Here is a 19993-nt window from a genome sequence, read left to right as displayed (position 1 = left end):
CCACCACTAATGGTAAAGCATTGCCATTACCCTCCAATCCAGGTCTCTCTTACTGTATTATATACTGTGATATATGTCATTTCAAAGCACACATCTGATAATAGAGATGACTGTAAAACCAGGGCGAAGGTCTCTGGTCCAGTAGATAATCTTGTTTAGTGGTGGGGGGCTCTTCTACAGAGGTGGTCCACCAATTACATTATTAACACACCTCCCCCTGTGACCTTCTATGACTCATTCGGGAAATGAGTTTAGTGTCTTCAGCCAGCACAGAGGGAGTCATGGGGCTGGTTGTTACATCCACAGACTCAAACAGAACACAGACACGCTTGAGTAGTAATCTACTAAAATCATTTATGGTGTGAGTCATTGCTTTGTAGTAAACAGTAGACCTTGGGAGGGTCATAGCGGTGAGGCGCTGACTTTAATGTGTGCGTGAAACCTAGACTTGAAGCCCATTTTAACTGTTCAATGAAATCTGCTATCTGAAAGCTCAGAAATCCACTGCACAGAGCGATGGGTTGAGAGGGTCCAAAAGGTTTAAACTCCAACATGTGCACCCTGGAACAAGAGGCTCCAGTAATTTCCTCCCTAAAAACAAAATCCCTCAAAATCTACTTTTAGGAGTAAATCCCCTGCTGCTCTTCACACCCAAAACTAACAACTGTCCCCGGCCACCCACTGAAACCCGCGGCTTTGATGGCATTTAGACTAATGCTGGGATGCTTTGCACAAACCCACACCAGTCTGCATCAACCCTCAGCTTCAGAACTTTCACCGTGTCTATTGTGGTCACAAATCAATATGTATTCAAGCTATTTGTTGGAGTGGACAGACGGATAAAAAATAGGCACTGAGAAGTGATTCAAGGACTTAAAACCGGTATTCATACCAGTTGTGAGGTACTCAGAGCACATGAAGCTCAGAGTGAAAATCCCACGCTCACTTAACACTGGCTGTGGTCTCAGTTTTCACGGACTCGTGTGAGTGAGAGAGGATTTGTCCAGATCTACTGACTTTAAACCAGAGACTTTAACGGCTGTGATGTCTTTTAAAGTGGATGAGCTTTAAAAAAAGATAACCCTGTTACCCTGGTTGGCCCTGCAGCGTGCTGAGACACATGCAAGGATGCAGGGAGGCAAGGGAAACTTCCTCTTGGATCCAGAGTCTAATCTGAAACCCGCCGTCCCCAATCCCTCCAACAGTAGTCGAAGACATGCTCTGCATTAAAGCCTGGGTCCTACACACAGACAGACAGACAGACAGACAGACAGACGTGCATAGAAGTGCACATGAGCACATACAGACTAAGGCCAGCTGGCACTAATCCCACACGCTTGCCCTCCCCGCCGTTCTGTAAACCCAATACGAGTCTGTTAGAGCGGAAGTGTGATGTATAACCGCATATACCCAGATGTTGCGGCCGACCAGCCGCTGCCTGCCTTTAACCTACTTTTGCCTCAGTGATGAAATGATGTGACATTATGTGCAGCAGCATATAGTCTGGCAAAGCCGTCTGCAGAGGCACTTTGGCTCTGAGCCACAGAGCAGGAATGCCGGGACATCAGCACAAAGGCCAATGTGAGGAGGCAAAGGAGGTCACGATCCAGACGGGGAAAGGTCACGCACGCAGGAGGCAACCTGCATGTGCAAAAATGCATACTGCCACATAGCAACATCATTCAAAAATTTGAGTTTGTATTAATGAATAAAACTTAATAATACAATTAATAAAACTGTGTCATTCACTCAATATGTCAAGATAAGGATTATACTTGACACTTTGGGACTTAGGGCTATTTCTTTTTAAATATGAAACTAGCAGTTCTTGTACATAAATGTCAGGAGTTATAATGGACTGAATCAAGAGAGAGCGGGGTGGACTGTGAGTAAGATAGGGTAAGTGACAGCACAATATAGTGGAGAAGAGAGAGGAATCATGTGCACATGCAAGAGGATCAGAAAATCTGCATCCGCATTGCCATGAACCACTGTGCGCACTAGGCACACGAAAGAGGCACAGCCCGCTCTGCCGAACCTGTCGTGCACAAGACGACAAACTATTGAAATAACAGACAGAAGAGAAAAAGGAGGAGTGGTGTAAGGAAACATGTCAGCTGTTGGCTTGTAAATATTATCTTAGTATTAAAAAATATATTATAACTGTTACAGTGGAAGAGTCCTAACCCCCCTGGCACAACTTCTAAGTTAAAGGATTTAATGGCTTTTCTGCCACCAGGAAAAAATCAAGTACACACTCAGAGCAAAATTTGAGACCCCTTTATCTCCTATATTAACTCTCTAAGTCTTTCTTCTTTTTTGCTGCCATGGGTTGGGTTAGGGTTGGCCTCGGACAGAAACTGTGCAGGGTCATGTGGGGTCAGGCCTGATTTTTTGGCCCCATTTAGAATTCTAGTCCTTATGATATTTAATTAAATAGTTCCCCACGAATAGTGCTGCCACATTACGTACTTAACATAAAATTATGTACTTTTCGTGAAGTTACATAGGTTTAGGGGGAAAAAAACGTGATGAGATCATACTTTACAATAACTCACAGTTCACTTGGTTTCACACGAGACACAAACACCTGTCTCCAGGGAGAAAGTCTTGTGTTTGCTCTTTGTTCTCTCCTTCTTTACTCCTGTCAACGCATTGGTCACGTGATTGCACCCTTCCTGATTACGTGAGTTGTACACAATTTACTGGCTCGTGATGACTACATGGGTTATATATGAATTCTGGTGAATTACTTCTTGTAGGTGTACATACAAACAGTGCTTGAGAACAGCCTGAATATGTATTTTTTTAGTTGCTTTTAAAGACCAGGAAAGAGCAGAACTTTACAGACATTTTAGACAGCAGAGGTTACAGCTAAAATGTTAGGGAATTACAATACTAGAGGGTGTTTGTGAATATTATGGATATGGAAGAAACCCCACTGCCACACATGTATGTTTCCATGGGAGCTGTAGTTGATTTAATTACAGGTTGTTTAAATTTCAATTAATTGCTTTTTAACTGCAAGTGCTGTTATAGATGCTCATTTGTCATAGAATACAGAAAGTAAACCCCTGCAACATATTTTTCAGAAAGAGAGATTACATTGAGATAAGCTAGAGGAAGGAGAACAAAGCATTTAATGAGGAAAACAACAAAATATTTTCATTTGATATTAGTCTCCTTTAAAATCTCATCTAAAATGTGCTATCTGCAAAACTCTTAACTTCATGTAGGTACCTCTTGTTTCTATGTTCATTCAGCCATGATGGCTACAGCTCCTAATGATGAATACCTAAAGTTCTTCTTTGTGTTTTTATGGGGGGTTTTTTGCTACAAGCTGCTTATGGTGCTGAAAACCTGATTATTATTTTTTTTACAATTGCAATTTCCTAAAGCCAAAGGTGACATCTTTAAATTTCTTGTTTTGTTTGACCATAAGTCCTAAACCTAGAGCTATTAAATTTAATGCCATATCTGAAATGCAACAAATCATCACAACTGAGAAGCAGGAACTAAAGATATTTAGCATTTTCGCTTGAAAAATGACTAAAATGATTAATTGATTCTCAAATGGTTGTCAATCTTTGTTCTGTTGATCAAACACTTGAAGAAAAATCCATTAACTACAGTCATTTCAGTGTGCCATACAGCACAGAGAAAAAAAGAGAAGAAAGGAGAAGAAGAAGAAGAAGAAGAAGAAGAAGAAGAAGAAGAAAGGACAGACCTACCATACAGAAATCAATTAAAATAGAAAACAGAAGTTTGTGTGTATGCTGACTCACTATTGTGCTATATTAATTAGGTACGGGAAGAAGCAAAACTATTTCTGAGAAAACATCAGAGACTTTTCTTGCGTAAGTAGCACATTTTGTTTTAATAACCACATGACTTTCTTTCAAGTTGTATGAAAAAGTTATTTGTGTTGTGTGTGGTATCTGTGCCTGTGAAATCAAGCATAAGTACAGCGCACTGTGCTGCAGCCTGTTCAGTAATAATTCAGTATCAACAGTCCTGGCTGTTGCGTGAGAAGACAGATTTGGGGAGCTAATATGGCTTCTAGTTTTTTTAACTACATCTGGGGTCACGAGGAGAATCTGGGGTTTGGGGAGCTGAAGAGCCCTCACGCTGATTGCTCTGGTTAATCTGCCGTTTTGGGGAGGGACCTCCTGCTGTGAGTGCATTTGTGTGACTGTGTATTTGCATAGGAGGTGGTCTGCACACCATGTCCTCCTTATATCACACATCTGCTCGGCATCATTACTATGTCAATATTTGATTCGATAGACACCGCCGGCAGAATCTGAGGGGCTTCCACTGCCATATGCTGGCGGCCAAAGTAACCATAATCTGATGATTTGATCGGCCTGAGAATGAATTAGATGGATGCTGTTTCTCCTGGCGTCCGAGCAGGATGAGGGGCTTTCACAGGCTGAGTGCAGTCCAAGTGGCTCCCTGTTCGCTCGCTAGATCTCAGATGATCATCCAGGTTTCATGCAGAATTTAGCGGCAAGCTGTAAAAGCTCAGTCTACAAAGTCTATGTTAATATATTTCACTTGTATTCTCTCACGGTGCTGGAATATATAGAATTTGACAAAAAGTGGCTGAACACTGGGGTTAGAGTCTCTCCAGTACTATCTGACAGATAAATGTTTACGTGTATAGTACTTCCGCACTATACATATATATATTATAATGCACCAAAACACTAAGACAAATTCTTTGTCTATGTGCAAGCCCACTTGGTAATAGAACTGTTACTGATTTCTGATGTGCATCTACATAGTTCACATTACTTACAATCAACTACCTGTGTTTTGTGTTAATTAGCAAACATACTAACATGCTTAACTAAAGTAGTGGACATGGTTAATATTATACTTGCCTAACACCACTTAGCACTGTCATTATGAGCATGATGGCCAACTCCGTCAAACATGCCACACTGCATACTATGGATTGTAGCTGCCGTTGTCGGAGTCTGAGTTCCATGCCAGGAACTGTAGTGACAGTCTTCCCAGCCACACACACAGTGACAGGGCTAAGTGTTAGCATTACATGGCTAATGTTTAACAACAGACTTGAGACATTTTGGTGTTGGTGTGAGTTTGTTGGGACCATCCGCTGCTGCTGCATTAGCTTGTGCTAACAGGGCAGACACTGAGCTGACCGTTCACCAAGGAGTCGCTTTGGACACGGCAGCAACAGAAAGTTTGTTGGGTCAGTGTGATGGCTTGTTGTTGGATGTTAGCCACTGCTGCCTATGTTAGCTCGTGCTAACTGGGCAGATGTTGAATTGACCATTCCCAGAGGAAAGTGACTCTGGAGACGGCAGCAACAGAAAGTTTGCTGATCGGGCAGGAAGTCGGGATGATCATTTAACGGTATCAAGTACCGATACCCTAGTACTGTGCGACCTCACATTACTGCTAACTGAAGCTGTAGACTGTTCTAGCATTCTCTTGCTATTAAAATTCAAGCTTCAAAGTGTCACACCTAACTTGGAAATAATCCTGGCCTCAACAAAAGATGAAAAACATGGATGTGACAATTTTTGAAAGGCGACATATATTTGTTGAGGGATCATTTCCTGACAGACACCACTTTTGTTTCCTGTGGGTGTCAGGTGACTGACAGGAAGCAGAATGAATGTAAGGCTTTATCTGATATGAACATGCTCACCTCCGTTATTGTGATAGATATCTAGCTTGGGAGGCAATTTTGAAATCTCTATTGGGTGCTTTTCATTCTGTACATAACAATGAACGAGAGGAAATACGTTTTGATAACTCTGATGATACTGACGATGTACAGACGCCAGCAGGGAGAGGGTCAACCTGGATGATTGGCACTGACTTCAAACCTTTCAGTGTGCAGTTCTGTTGATCAGGACGTGCTCTGTGCCCGTGTTGGAGGCTCTGGATGTTCCTGTGATGGTTGTGCGCCTGCCTGCAACAACACTGACTTTGGCGGACCACCCCAATCCTATTCACAATGACAGCAGAGCTTTGATCGGAACAACAGAAACCACCCACAAAGTTTAAATAATTGGCCTCTCTTGGCTCTAAGTTCATCACGGCCCCTTGTAGATGGATCGTGTCTAATATCAACCTGTCTCTTGGCTACCTGCTGGATCAGAGAAGCTCTGTGCTCACCAAGTGTATTTGAAAAGGAACAGAAGAGAAAATACACTTGATCATGGAAGAAAAAGTGCAGGAAATGAAATGAAAGAATGCCAGGACATGTTATTAAGGTGAGAACGAGCTGGCCGTTGGTGTGCGTCTCCATTTCTATTGAGTCAGAAGCCAAGAAACACACGTCTCCCCTCCAGACTCTCTCTCCGAACACCCCTCCCTCATCCTGTCTGTATGGTCAGCTGGTCCCTGTTTTCTCTTAACCCTCCTTCCATTGACATTCGGTGTGGATTACTTGAACACAGTGTATCTCTGCTGCCCTTAATGTCTGTTTGTGTTCCTCCCCGACTCCCGCTCATTTAATTTGCCGTTCCTTTTGTCTCCCATCTGTTCTCTGTCTCGCGCTTAAAGAGCTTCCCCTCTCGACAGCTCCGAGCGATAACTCCGGGCAAAGCGTACTTCTATTCACAACAGCAGAAATGTTGCCTTGCAATGTCTTGTATCCCCCCCCCCCCTCCACCCACCCAACACACACACACACACACACACACACACACACACACACTCTCTCTCTGCCATGGTGATGGGAACATGTCGGGAAGCCTCCCTACTCTCTCTCCTAATCAGGTCCATATGTAGTCTTCTCTCACTTAAGTAGTGCAGTTTGTTACAAGCTCCGGCCCAATCCCTGCACATCACGCGCCAGCACTGTCTGTGTTTGTGTGTATTTGTCTTGTTGCATGTGGTATAATGCACTGTATGTTTAATCTTCTAATGTTGCACCACAAAAACCCATAATCTTGGCAGTCAAATGAATTTCTGTTCTTTCCAAATCTCCCCCTAAGCCTTTAAACAACACAGCCAGCCTGCCGGGTCAACCAACGAGATTGTAAAGAGTGCATTTTAGCACATTTTTTTGGCGTCTGCGTCGACACACATAAGAGACACGTTTTGCCTAAAACGTTGCAGACAGTCATTTCAGGCTACTGGGGTGTTGCAGGAAATTTGGAAGTGGTGAATTCAATCCAGCTCCATGTTTTTATACCCAAGGGGGAATTCTTTCTGTAGCAAGGTGAATAAAACAGATGTGAAGTATGAAAGGCCTTCACATAAAAGAAAAGGCTTTAAAATGATTTTGTGTATAGCTAGACATAGACTCACCATGCAGTATGTATTTTATGTATTCTAGCTGCCCTTTACAGTCTTACACTGTGTTACCAGAATACCAAAGGCAAATTTTAATTTCATGTTATGTAATAGACGATAGAGTTTTCTTATCTTATCTGAATGGTCAATTATTCTTTGGTTTGGGAGATACACTTATTTGCTTTGTTGGAAAAAATGACATATCTATTCGATAAAAAATTATACTGCTGACTGCTGGTAAATTTAGCTTAGCATAAAGACTGGAAACAGAAAGAAACTTCCCCTATCAAAAAGGTAGCAAAATTCGCCTTTTAATAGTCTGTGACTTTGGCTGTCTTCAACTTGGGTCATGTTTACCATGTTCAACAGAAGAATCCACATGAACGCCCCCCCTCTTGTGGTGTTCGCAAGTTTGTATCATGTTTGCTGACGTTTTCAGAAATGGCGGAGGCCACGATAGTTCATTTATCGGTGGATGGTAAGTTAATACATTATAATTTTAGTCATATGGAGTTTTACTTTGTATTTATTTCATGTCTGAAGAAAATGTTGATATTCCCAACAGCCTCATCTGTTTCCTCTGTCACTGTGCCTTTGCATTTCCTGTATTATCTTATATATGCTTGCTAAATTGTTAGCCTCGGTGGATTCTAGACGCCAACAGTAGCATCCATGTTGTAGCTGCCTAGCAGCGCCTATCACAACTAAACCACCTGAACGCCAAGCATATAGTGTACACAACTTCCCATGTTGTAACCACACCTAGACCTACATTTTTTGTAGGAATTAAACAAACAAGATGAGATAACAAACTAGCTTTAGGTAGTATTTTTGTCATCTCTAGACGGAGCTAATCTAGTTGTTTTTGCGGTTTCCAGTCTTTTTACTAAGCTACGGTATCGTTCACTTTGCTGTGGGTTTTTATTTAGCATATAGACATTAAAGTAATTTTCTTGCCTGTCGGAAAGAAAGGGAATAGAGATGTTTTCTAAACTGTTAACTATGTCTTTAACTACTCATGGCCAACTGTGAAATTGACTTTTGCATTTTTCAGAGATAATGAAAAATGCCATACAAGTTCCAAGAGGCCATGGTGACAACTTAAATGGTCCTGTTTTGTCTGAACAACAGTGCAAATCCTGAGGATATTTACTTCACTGTCATTGAAAGCTAAAAAAAAAAAGGCTGGAACCAGTGAATTCTTTGTAATTTTTGCCAAAATAGTTGCAGATAAATTTTCTGTCCATTAACTACTATACTAATCATTTTAGCGCTAATGCATTTTACCTATAAGCAGATTCTACATACTGCACATCTCCAGAGACGTTAGGTAGATGCAACATGCAGATGCAGAGAAGCACAGATGTCTCAGTTCTATTCTGCTGCTGTCTGGCCACTCAGCACCGACCACTTACAATAAGCCAACCAGCCTCCCTAAGCGAAGTATAGCTAGGGAGCAGCCGCGGCTCGCCTCAAGTGACAGTCTGATGTCTTCCCACACACTTACCCTACAGCCACAACAAAGGCCATACCCTAATCGCACCACCTTCCCCTTCTTACCAGCTAATCCCCCTCAGAACTACAGCACTAGGCGCCAAGAAATCACACATACTGTATGTTGATTCAAAAAGCCACCTTAGCTTGGGTTTCATGCCTGCTGGGGTGAACGTGATATGAAATAATTGCATGCAGTCAGATGTCCATTAGGTTTGAGTAGATGATTGCAAAAAAATGCAGAGAAGAAAGGCACTGATATTTCCAATCAGAAAGGCGAGGCATGGTACCGCACACAGACACTGCCATGTGTGCGCCATTAAAAAGGCCCCTACAGACGGAACAGTAAGTGCTGCAGTCAGATACCATTTGTTATTTCAGCGCACACTCACACATTCAGTCCAAAGAGAATAGAAGAATTGAAGGAAAGGCCTTTTCCATTTAAGTTTTCCCACGGTCAGATAGACAGAAGAGTGTTGATGGACACAGCGGGGTTATCATGACACTCACACAGGAAATATGGTCACAGAAACCCCATTAACAAACATTTCAACACATTCTGTGGCGTCTGCACCCACACATATACAAGTCATGATTTTTCCAGGAGTCTCAGTCGTCGCAGATGTCTTTATTCAGAGGTAAGACGTTTTTAAAAGGTGAATTCTATCCAAAACAGCCCTTTACTCAGCTTATATTAATCCCTTGACTGCAGCATCACAAAGCTGCTATAAAGAAGAGAAAACAAAAGAAAGCCAAAGTGTTAAAATTCATGGCTTCCATCCAGCCATTCAGTGAACCGCTTTCCGGACGATTTCTGCTTCTGTGATTTTTCCACTTCTCCATCCAGCTATACGATGATGCTAAAAATAGACGCGTGACTAATAAAAACACTTAGGATTTCAAGCCTGTTGCTGATTTTCAGCCATTTCGAGGCCAGGCCCTGTCTGCTCTATGGCACGTAAACGGAGCAGAGAAGCGCCAACTCTGATTAGTGAGCGCAGTAAACATGTACTAATGAATCCCGGGCTACAGCTGAGCCCCGCCAATAATGCACAGTGGCACCATTTATAGTTTCATTCAGTGTGTAGATAAGTTTAGCTGAGAAATATGGGCCATATGTGCAGGTTGGTCTCTCTTTGCTCACCATTATTCCACCAATTATGTACCATACTGAAATGACAGGTTTATCAAAAGTTCAGAAACTTCATCATCCTCTCCTTACTTTGGGGCCCTGGGTAATCAGAAACTCTGATGACCCAAATGCAGCTCCCCACCATGGATGGATTACTGGACAGGCCTACTAAGCACAGGCTCAGGGGCCCAAATTGTCAGGGGGTCCCCCTGGCCTTCACTTGCAAAATGATAAATGTCAAATTAACATGTACCGACCAGGAAGAGACTCAAAATGACCACACTGAGACTCAGAATGACCACAAAGAGACATAAAATAATCAAAAGGAGACATAAAATGACTATTGAACAACACAAAACAACCAAAAAAAGACACAATATTACCTCAGAGACCCAAATGGCTTAAAAAAGATACAAAACTACCTCAAGGAGACACAAAATGACGACAAAAGCGACACAAAACAAATACAAGGAGACAGAAAACAACAAGAATGAGACACAAAATGACCACAAAGAGACCCAAAACAACAACAAGGAAAAACAAAATGACTAAAAAGCAACACAAAATAACCAAAAAACACCAAATTTCCTCAAAATTACCTCAAAGAGCACTTAGACACAAAATAACCACAAGAAGACACAAAATGACTACAAAAGCCACAAAAAACAAACAAGGAGAGACATAATTACCAAAAAAAAAAGACAAAAAACAAACACAAGGAGACACAAAATGACTAAAACGTGACACAAAATAACCAAAAAGACACAAAATTACCAAAATAAGACAAAACAACCACAAGGAGACACAAAATGACTAAAACATGACACAATAACCAAAAAAGACACAAAATAACCACAAGAAGATGAAAAATGACTACAAAAGCGACACAAAACAAACACAAGGAGACACAAAATTACCTCTAAGAGACACAAAACCACAAAAACACGCATAATGACAATGACATGCAAAACCACCACAGACTCTGTGTCTTGCTCCTTTGTAGGAGAGGTGGTGGGTCCTTTGCTTATCCCTGCCCAGGGGCCTATTGTCTCATACTCCGCCCATGCTCCCCACATACTATTTCAGCCTCAGGAGAGGTGGCTTATTGGAGCCTTAGCTGTTCATACAGTTTATATATCATTTATTAATCCTACAGAGTATCATGACATCTGTTCACTCTTTGGTCCACTAGTGCAGAACAAATGACAGCCCCAACTTTGAACATATGTTGAGCAGTTTGCACGCATATTGTACATGCAGGCGTGAGAGCGCTGTACTTAATGCACACACATGAGGGTAATGTGCACATTTGTTGGCATGCAAAAAGAATCAGCACCTCAGAGCTATAAAGCAGTTTGACATTGGATGGATTCACAGCCACTGAGCTGAAAGGTCCATAGAAAATGGTTTTGACATTATACGTTTTGCTCATAGTCATATGATTTAGTATGAAGCTACTTGGTCCTGATTCAAAACTATGAAGTTATCATAGTATGTTTATATTTAGCCTGTGGTTGAATTACTCAGTGAATTAATTGGCTCCTGATGAAGGTGTAACTCTGACTTCAGCTGCTGTACGTGACTGGTGGAGACAAATTTAGCGCTGAGTGCTCGTGTTGCGATACCAGCGTATCAAGGTGTGCGTGTGAACAGTGTTAAGTGAGGCAGCGAGGGTGTGAGCGAGAGAACGAGAGCTCTTAATTATTTCAACATTTATGGTAAGTTATTTTAATAGCTGCACGGTGTTGCGCATTATCTCTCTGGGCTGGTGTCGTATGTTTCCAGTTTGATCACAGACAGCGTGCCTCTGTGCTCCCTGACATCCTGTCACATGATTCAGTGACCGGTGTCTCTTTGACTGGCCTCGTCTGTGGTGGGTGGAACATGTGATTGACTCAGTTTTCAGGGGATGTTTATGGTCTATGACTATGGCATGGTTTAAATTACAAAAAGGCAAATCCTACGCTGTGATTTCAGAATGACATTACTTCCAATAAGCTTCTGACACATTTAGACCATGACCACATACTAACACACAAGAAAAATAAGACATTGTTTGTGCAAGGTTGACTCCCTTTTTCCAGAGTAAAGCTGGTAAGTGTCCACAATATGAAGGGTGGATCATGAATATGCTCAGTTAGTTTCATGCTAATTTGCCCATTAGACTTTGATATGTCTTGTGTGCATGGATGGATTACTGAAGGGGCCTACCAGACACAGGTCAAGGGGCTCAAAATATCTGGGGCACCCCTGGCCCTCACCTGCAACTATCACTCAGATTAACACATACTGACCAGTAAGACTCCAAATGACCACCACAAGGAAACACAAAAACTGCAAATAGACACAAAAAACTACAAAAATGGGAAAAAACAACCACAAGCAGATACAAAACAACCAAAAAGGACAAGAGGTGACCTCAAAGTGACACAAAACAACAATTAAAAAAAAGCCAAAGTGACCACACAGAGACACAAAATGACTACAAAGAGGCACAAAATGACTACTACGAGACAAAACGACCACAAAGAGACACAAAACCACAAAATAATTCATAACGACTATTATAAGATGCAAAACAACCCCAAGACGACACAACCCGAAAAAAGGAACATAAAATGACCTCAAAGAGACAAAACAACAACAAAGAAAGACAAAATGACTACAGTGACACAAAGTTACAACAGATATGACTATTAAGAGGCACAGAATGACTACAAAGACACACAAAACGACTACAAAGACACATGAAATGACTAGAAAAAGACACAACATGACCACAATGAGACACAAAACCACAAAATGATTCATAAGAACTACAAAGAGACCCGAGGGAACTGCAAATAGACACAAACAACCAAAGAAGACAAAATGACCACACAAAGACACAAAATTAATTCAACACACACACCCACTACAAAGAGGCACAGAATAACTACAAAGAAACACAAAAGGATGACAAAGACACATGAAATGACTACAACGAGACCCAAAACTACAAAGTGATTCATAAGAACTGCAAAGAGATACAAAATAATAAAAAGGAGGCACCACCACCACAAAGTCTGTGTGTCTTGCTCCCATGTAGGTGGCGGGGCCTTTTGCATATCCGTGCCCAGGGGCCCATTGCCTCATAATCTGCCCATGCTTGCGTACAATATCATCCTGATGCTGGCATTGGAGGAAATGTCATGGGGTCATTAAAATCATTAAGACTCATTGTCCGATGAGCATGAGTACACAAAGCAAAGTTTATGGAAATCCCCAACATGTAATGTAAGGTCAGTGTAATAGGTCAGACTGGGTCAAGGCAAAGCTTCTTGGTTCAGGTACATCCAGACTGTTCAGACATTAGAATAACGTGGGAAAAGAAAAGTGGAAGTCCAGATGACCATCCCTCCTGGCTCACGCTAATCTCTCACAGTTTAACTGACAAACTGTTATCAGACTATGGCTGTTTGTTTACACCACACTGCCTTCAAGGCCCAGGAGGCGGTTTGGATTATCAGCTCAGAAGCATCCTGCATATGGGTTTCAGCACACATATCATAGAACTAATATCAGACTCGGAGCTGCAGCCATGTGAGCAGTAATCCTGGTGAGACGTGCAGCAACATTCAGCTTGATCACGTGGTCAGGTCTGTGGCACCAAATATGCCGACTATAACCACTTCCTCTTAGTTCAGTTGATTTTTACCTTTTATGACTGTTTCAATATTTACTGTTGGGTAATTACAGCCAAATGCGACTTTAATATACTTAACCTCCACCTGCAGTATTACTATATGCTTTTATATACATGTGCTTAAAGGGACAGTTCACCCCCTAAATCAAAAATATAAAATATTTTTCCTCTAACATTTAGCCCTATTTATCAGTCTAGATCGTTTTGGTGCGAGTTGATAAGTGTTGGAGAAATTGGCCGTAGAGATGTCTGCCTTTTCTCAGATATAATTGAACTAGATGGCACTCGGCTGGTGATGCTCAAAGTTCCAAGGAAATACATTTGAAAAACTCAGCAGCAATGTCTGACCTGGTTACTCAAGATAATCCACAGACCTTTTTGTGATCAATTTCATGTAGGAACTATTTTCTTTCCACCAAACTACACCTGCCAGTCGCATCACCGCGTACAGAGAAACGTGCATCTACTCATGGACAAGAGGCTCGTGCTTGTGACACTACAACATTACTTAGCTAGCTCAGTGGTGCTAGGTGAGCTAGCAGTGTGCGGTGATACAGTTGGCGGGTGTAGTTCGGTAGAAAGAAAGTAGTTCCTACATGGAACTGCTCACAACAGGGTCTGTGGATCATCTTGAGTAACCGGGTCATGATTTCTGGAAAGAGACACTGTTGTTGAGTTTTTCAAAGGTATTTTTTGGTGCTACGGGCACCACAAGCGGAGTGCCATCTACTTCCATTATATTTAGGAGAAGGCAGACATCTCTACAGCTGATATCTCCAACACTGGGCATCTCACAACAAAACAAATTAGACTGATAAACAGCACTACATGTAAGAGGAAAAATATGTGTTTTTGATTTTGGGGTGAACTGACCCTTTAAATGCACTTCCTGTTTTAATATACATATATTTTCTATACTGATTAGTGCATTTCAAATGATTTCTGCTGCATTTATATTCCATGTCATTGCATCATAGTGACCTCATCATACTTTCTTCTAGTGTGCTGATGGTATCACTGTACGACCAAAATATCAAAACAGGGACTATTCTCCATATGGCAGGCTGACAGTCAGATATCTTATCAATTTCCACCAGTTTGGAGGCTTCAAACAGCGGAACCAGATAGTGAGAGCAACTTCAAAGCCTTACAGCAAGACATCAAACAGATGGAAAAGGTGCATGCATGATAACATTGATGTTTTTGGGGTTTTTTACAACCATGACTTGAGCGTTTCTAGACATGTTTCTCTGCAGGAGACTCCTCATTCTCACCTCCCAACCAACCGAGTGGCACTGTGTGCATTTCCAAGGAATGATCCTTTACTATCTGGTTTTAAATCATGACAACCGACTTGTTGTTTTTCTGGGCAGGTCTGCATAAAAAACCACAGCATCCTGGTTCTGAAATACCTCCATCTCCGCACATCCGCGTCTCCTGACACACAACACACACATCCATCCATGCCGTCCATCCATCCCTGCACACGGGCTGAGGAGAGGAAACCAGTGGGGACAGAAAGAAAACAGCCTTACCGTGATTGTCTTCATCCATGTTGATTGTAGTAGTGACAGGGCAGTCCGAGGGGAAGGTGTGTCCGGTGGAAAATGTATTATGAGTGTTTTTCAGCGGGATTTCTGTGTGTTTTCCCCGCTGACAGACAGTCCGGCGTGTTGACAGGCAGATGAAGTGGAGCGGGCTGGTGCCAAGATGTCAGCGGCGGAAATGATATAAAACCAGACAGAAAAACAAGCCGCAGTCTGGGGGTGAATTAAAGGAAGGTCCGTAATAGTACAGAGTATATTTCAGAGGTGTCTGACCCGGAGCGTCTGCCTCCTCTCTGCTCCATCCTCAGCTGCTCCGTCTGCATTCACATTAGCTACACTGCAACCGCGGCGACGTCATCAAGCCCCGCCCCTGCTAATAACACCCCCACACTAAACACACACACACACTAAATGTAGTTCAATTTGAATGTATTGAATCTAAAAATACTGCAAACCGCCTATAAAATTCCAACCATGCTTAACTATGTAATTGTACAATTTCAACTGATTGCTAAGACACCCAAAATTCCCCAAAACACACTGAGGGCCCAGAAAGTTCTTAGACCTTCTGCCTAAAGCAGCTACAAGGAGTTTTAAACTGGTTATAAACTGGTTATGAAATGGTCTCAATTAACACTTTCTCCGCCAGAGTATTATTTTTAAGTTTTGATCATATTCACTAATCGTTCAAGACCCACAGAATAATTTGTTCTATGAATATGTAAACAGTATACATCAAACTAAAGAAGAAACATTCTGTTTTAATACACAAAAACACTTATTCCATTTCTTTTTTATCAACACTTGAATTTGTACATTTTCATTAAAAAATCATTTCAGACAAAAAGCTGAGATTTTCAAGTGCAAAGTCAATTTCACATTTACATTTTTTGTTTTTTTCACATTTCATTACATAAATTTGAATTCTAAAAATGAAAATAATAACAATGAAAATGATATTCTGTCTGAGATACAGCGGAACACGTTGTCACGTTCAGTGTCAATACTGTTGTCTCCCTAGTGAAGGAAATACATAAACAATATCCGATGGGTCACTTCAAAAAAGACTGAACCAGAAGGAAAAAAACTGTTGTCTCCCTCGCCTCTGTGGTTGTCGTGTACATGTGTGACTGTCACCATCATGGAGATCCCATTTCAACCCACCAAAGTTGTTTGTTTCTTCGTACAAATCGGATTAGGAAAGTTGATCTGAACAGGCGTCGTCAGAATCAGAGTCCATCAACATCTCCATGGCTTGCGCAGCCGTAAAACTTTTCTTCAGCGCTGGCATTTCATTCAGTTTACAAGCTGCTACATCTCTGTAAACAACATCTCCCACGGTTTCCAGCGGATCGTCTTCTTCTTCGTTTGTTTTTGGACTCAGCAACTTATAACAGTGAAAATACGGATTGCCAGAAAATCTCGGTAATGGCGGGGATAGTGTTGAACACTGATGCTTCAATATGACCTGCATAAGCAAATGAGATTGGCTATTTCTATACAGGTATTCTTAACGCCGTTCCCTGGGTTTGGTCCCCCTCCCAAGGTCGACCAGCTATGTGTGAGCCATCCCCATAACACCAGAACTTTTTACACAAAGATTGCCTGATAGGGCTGCTATGAAGTACCTTCATTACGCCGCCTTTGCTTTTGTACACAGAACCAAACAACCAACACATTCTGACTCAGACCTCATCACATATTGACGTTTGGTCATGGACTTTCCACGTCCAGATACGATGTGAAAGGTACCCTTGGTGTGTTGGTTGTTGAAGTTCTAGGACACAGTGTCAAGTTCTGCCTGTTACACACATTGTCTTCTTTCAAAAAACACTTCTCTTTTCACAGGAAATTTACAGTTTACAAAACCGCAAATTGATTTTTTTTTATTTTTTGGGGGTCTTCAACAACAAAAGCACGTGGTTGGGCTTAGGAAGAAATAACAGGGTTTGGCTTCTTATGGGACTTGAAACTGCTCTCCTGGGTGAAAGTTGGTGTTTGTTGGATCCATCCACCATCTCTCCCGCCCACCCTACTCAGACTTTCACCGCCTGCCACGTTTCCCCCCGACGCTGCCGAGCTCTGTTAAACTATAACAGCAACTGGACACGTATTAGGGCGACGTTAAAGGACAGCTTTTTTCATCAGTGTCTGACGCCGCAAGTCACTGTCCATGTGCTGGATTTTAATGACTTCAGAGTGAGACCAGGTTGAAACAACAGTGGCATCATGCCACCCCAGTGTATGATTTCATGCCAGCAGCATCGGCATGCAATGTGACAGATAACATAGGTGTCTGCCGCGATTTCTAAACAATAAAAATGGCATTAACATATCAATAACAATAATTTACCATCACTGTCATATGGCAGTTGATCTCATCCTCTGCACGGAGGGTAAGATGTTCCTGGACCTTATTGTCCTCCCAGTTTGCAGACATTTTCTGCTGCTGTTCTTCTACTTGAGTTAGCTGCTAACTGCTTCCAGCTGCTTATAAAATCTCCTACTGGACCGTCACACACATAGCATGTCGTCAAAAAGTCACACCCATCCTGTCCATGGTCCTGTCCTGACAGCTGTCCCTTTTACACATACATTGATTTCATGCCACTACAACTTTTGCTGCCAGCTTAAAGGAGCTATATTTAAGAAATATAAAGCAAATAGTCATAAAATCCTCCTAATATGTCACAGAGACTAAGGAATAATGTTCATATAACATACTGATCTCACCGACAACAATAGTACAGCCAGAATATTCGCATTTAAAAAAAAAATTACGGCCCGCAAATCATGTTTATGTTTTGTGTTTTGGACTGTTGCGCCACCCACCGCCATCTACCAGTCACGCAGTCAGTAGAGTCTCAGCATCAGTTAAAGTTACGACTGAGCTACAGCAGCACAGCAAGCAGCATTAGCAGTGTCCCGGTACATAGCATTAGCAGCCGGCTCCTCATGAGCTGTATCCCGGCAGCAGCATTAGCAGCAGAGAAGCCGGACTTGCTCGAACGGTCCGCTGGAAAACCAAAGATCAAGGACGCGGCGACGCAGCCCTGCCACGGCAGCCGCCCGTGGGCAAACAAATCAGTCTCCAGTGTGCCGCTGTCCAGCAACCTCGAATCTGTAGGGGAGGGGGGGCGGACACGAGTGCAGTAACCGTTTTGGCCACATTCTTACATACAGCGCCTTTAAGGTGAGACAACTCTGTCCCTCTATTACACAATTGTACCTTTTATAAAAAAACAGCAAGGTGGAATAATGCTGCAACATTTCTGCTTTGAACAAGCAATGTAAAAGGCGCACTGTGTCCGTTGTTAGCACTGCACTGCAAGCCGCCAGCATTTTGGCTAAACCATGACCATTTTTGCATGTGACATCCGAGGCAAGAGCCCTGTGTATATATTGTAAGTTTAACTTAAGGGAAAAATAATTTGTCTATTGTCTAAAATAATTTGTCTTCCGTGGACCTTGCTACAGTTTTCCACCAAATTTCATAAAAATTGGGCCTGTAGTTTTTCTGTAATCCTGCTGACAAACACACAAACAACATGAAAACATGACTTCCCTTGGTGGAGGTTATTAAGTTATTAGTGGGGTCATGCGTCCTTATTTTTCATCATTTAACTTTCATTTGTTGAGTTCAGTTACATCAGAGTCCAGTGGGGAGATTCCAAGCAAATTTTCACCCGATCATTTTCAATTTCACTTTCCATCTGCAACTTACAGACTCTCTTCAAAGTACTAAGACTTCCAGTGTGGGTTTAGTTACTCTTTAAGGTCAGAGGAAATGCTCCTTAAGTTCAGTTAAGGGTTAAACTCCTTGATCAATAATGTGAAAGGAAACACACAGGACGCACAGGAAATGTGTCAGTGTTGCCTTTTGTGTTTTTTTATCGCAGATCAGATTTAGCTGTTTTACTCCTTAAAGCCACTTTGTCCATGTATGTACATTCACATTAAATCATATGATCACATGATATTATTGATTTACACATAAGTATTTGTAATTTTATGATTTGGTTCATTTATGATCCACGCTGTCAGTGAACTGCTTCAAAAAGCCTTTCTAAACACACCTCTAAAAGTGCACACATGTCAACAGTACTTCCCTGATTCTGACCTCATGCTTCCGCCACACTTTCCTTTTTAGTGACGCAGGCGTGAGGACACCTTTGAAGGCCAAAGGAATCCAACTCATATGCTTCCTGCCTGTCCCCCGCCCATGTGACCTCATGCCTCGCTGAGGCTTTTCCAGGGAAGATCCCGACCACACCAGCAGTGATGTCCAGCAGAGAGGAAGATGAAGGCAGGACCCAGCATGTGGTCCAGAGTTCAGGAAGGGAGGTGTGCTGAGGACCCTTTGTGCAGGCGGACAATGGAGGAAAGTTACAGGAAAGGAAGTGATGTGATCAGCCTGCCCGCCTCCACCCTGACTATATTATGAAATCGGAACTGACCTGTGTCACTTCACGACCAGTGATGGAGTACATTTACTCAAGTACAAATCTGAGGTACCTGCACTTTACTTGAGTATTTCCATGGTAATGATACATGATACTTCCATTCCACCATAACCCAGAGTGAAATGTTGCATTTGGACAAACTTACACAGTTCACCCCCCCAAAGCAAAAATACATATTTTCCAATTTCTGTGGTGCTATTTATCAGTCTAGATCGTCTTGGTGCTGAGTGCTGGAGATATCGGCTGTAGAGATGTCTGCCTTCTCTCCAATATAATGGAACTAGATGGCACTCAGCTTGCGGTGCTCAAAGCACCAAAGAATACATTTGAAAAACTCAACAGCAATGTCTCTTTCCAGATATCATGAGCTGGTTACCCAAGATAATTCACA

General features: G+C 42.1%; 1 protein-coding gene across 1 annotated transcript in view; it reads right to left on the bottom strand.

The window, feature by feature from the left end:
* LOC126399551 (cytohesin-3-like) overlaps positions 1-15461 on the bottom strand; it is a 46788-nt gene extending 31327 nt beyond the window's left edge. The window contains exon 1 of the mRNA XM_050059585.1: positions 15128-15461. Within this exon, the coding sequence (XP_049915542.1) occupies positions 15128-15146 (19 nt within the window). The 5' untranslated portion in view covers positions 15147-15461. The remainder of the gene's footprint in view (positions 1-15127) is intronic.
* Between the last annotated feature and the right edge of the window lie 4532 nt (positions 15462-19993).

This window comes from Epinephelus moara, chromosome 13, assembly GCF_006386435.1.
Source record: "Epinephelus moara isolate mb chromosome 13, YSFRI_EMoa_1.0, whole genome shotgun sequence".
In the NCBI taxonomy this organism is placed as follows: domain Eukaryota; kingdom Metazoa; phylum Chordata; class Actinopteri; order Perciformes; family Serranidae; genus Epinephelus; species Epinephelus moara.
The sequence above is the reverse complement of the archived record's forward strand: the minus strand, read 5'-3'. Positions and strand labels throughout refer to the sequence as shown.